This window comes from Hyalella azteca, unplaced genomic scaffold, assembly GCF_000764305.2.
Source record: "Hyalella azteca isolate HAZT.00-mixed unplaced genomic scaffold, Hazt_2.0.2 contig3387, whole genome shotgun sequence".
Lineage (NCBI taxonomy): Eukaryota > Metazoa > Arthropoda > Malacostraca > Amphipoda > Hyalellidae > Hyalella > Hyalella azteca.
The window spans coordinates 97,583-99,326 of record NW_025933637.1 but is presented as its reverse complement, the minus strand read 5'-3'; the positions used below and the strand labels follow the sequence as shown (position 1 = coordinate 99,326).

The following is a 1,744-nucleotide window of genomic DNA, read 5'->3' as shown; positions in this document are numbered from 1 at the left end:
ATCTGCCCGCGCACCACGGCTTCGACGACTACCTGGGAGTTCCCTACAGCCACGACATGTGCCCCTGCTACGTCTGCTTCCCTGACAAGCCTTGTTACGATATGTGCTGGAGTGGACACGTATCGTGTCCTCTATATATGTAGGTGCACTCTTTTAAACTTGTGATTAACGAAGTAAGGGGTGATATTGTTCTAATTGTTGAATATTTCGTAGCTTTTTTATAAGTGGAATGGACAAGGGACAATATCAATTTGCCCAGCCATACTTAAAAATGTGTCCTATGATTTTTTCTCTGGCACCTGATTTAGTTGAGGGACTACATCAGTTTTTTCTCTAAATTTTCCCAGCAACACAACGATCATGGAACAGCCCACGCCACTGCCTTCTCTTGCTGGCAAACTTTTATCAAAAGCCACGCAATTTTTGGAATCCAACGCCAGAGACGGCACTTCATTCTTCCTCTACATGCCCTTTATGCACGTGCGTTACATTTTTTATCGCGTCATTTGTTCTGTAAATGAGCATCTTAGCCCCTAAACCTCAGTTATACAACCTCAGTCCTCCTTTTAGTCATTGTTAGTTTAACTTTCATTGTTTTCAGGTGCACCATCCCCAATTTTCTTCAGCGGAGATTGATGAGGAATCCGCGCGAGGGATTTTCGGCGACGCTCTCCTGGAGCTCGACCACTCCATCGACACCATCCTGCAGACACTCGACGCGCTCGACCTCGCCGACAACACCGTCGTGTGGTTCCTCTCTGACAATGGGTGTGCTTATAGGGTAGTGTTATTTGAGTTGCCGATAAAGTTTCTTTGTAGTATCAATTGTTGGGACTTGCATTAGATTAAAATATCGTTTAGAAATCATCCATGGACGAAATGTGAGTCTTGTTAAGAAAGGTTATGGACCCGTCATCTTAATCAAAATATATCAGATATATATATTTTATGATTATTATGCTTATTAAATTGATAATAAATGGTTCATTTTTCGTGTAGTTTGTAATTTGCTCAATCCATTTCGAATTAATTAATGTTTTATTTTAGGCCGAGTTTGCTGCGTCGGGAACGAGGAGGCTGCGCAGGAGCGCTGCGGTGCGGCAAGGGCACGACGTGGGAAGGCGGCGTGAGGGTTCCCGCCTTCGTCAGGTGGCCGGGGCACATCGTTCCCAGTTAGTTGCGGTTGCCATGTTAACTTACGCCTAGCTTAAAGCTTTTTACTTAAACCTGCCCAATTTTTTCCTGAAGTATAGTGTTCCCCATTAAACTTCTTGTGAAAATATTGTTTTCCATAAATCTGATCTGATTAAGGTCGTACGAACGAGTTGCTGAGCTCGCTAGAAGTTCTGCCGACCATCGCTGCGCTCACCGGCGCTGACACCAGCGGCCTCAAGCTCGACGGCTTCGACGCCTCAGACTTTTAAATGTTGTTGCGGCAAATGATCGATGAAATTTGACTTGAATGTTGCAGCAACAAGATAACACGGGATTGTTCGAGATATTCGATAGGTAGATCCTGTAATTAATGATCTTCTTACAAACATTTTGATATAGGTGTACATAAATTTTATTCTACTGGTGAGCTCACTGTTTTGAATGGTATCAATTCAGGAAAATTTTTGATCAGATAAACAGAAGATACGTTTTCAGATCTTTATTGATGAATTTGACTGCGTGGCGCACTCAGCACATGGCTGACATGACTTGGATGACTTCAGCCACGCAGGACCACGAAGAACGATCA

General features: G+C 43.5%; 1 protein-coding gene across 1 annotated transcript; it reads left to right on the top strand.

The window, feature by feature from the left end:
• The first annotated feature begins 13 nt into the window (after positions 1-13).
• LOC108670252 (arylsulfatase A) lies at positions 14-1,424 on the top strand. The gene is made up of 5 exons (XM_047879601.1): positions 14-139; positions 348-480; positions 602-768; positions 1,048-1,172; positions 1,312-1,424. The coding sequence occupies exons 1-5, from the start codon at positions 57-59 to the stop codon at positions 1,422-1,424; spliced, it is 621 nt and encodes a 206-aa protein (XP_047735557.1). The 5' UTR covers positions 14-56.
• The last annotated feature ends 320 nt before the right edge of the window (positions 1,425-1,744 follow it).

Bases quoted from the DNA above. Each gene is read 5' to 3' on its own strand.
- LOC108670252 (XM_047879601.1), top strand. From the start codon at position 57: ATGTGCCCCTGCTACGTCTGCTTCCCTGACAAGCCTTGTTACGATATG. The intron at 481-601 runs GTGCGTTACATT...CATTGTTTTCAG, and splicing joins TCTACATGCCCTTTATGCAC to GTGCACCATCCCCAATTTTC. The intron at 1,173-1,311 runs GTTAGTTGCGGT...GATCTGATTAAG, and splicing joins GCCGGGGCACATCGTTCCCA to GTCGTACGAACGAGTTGCTG.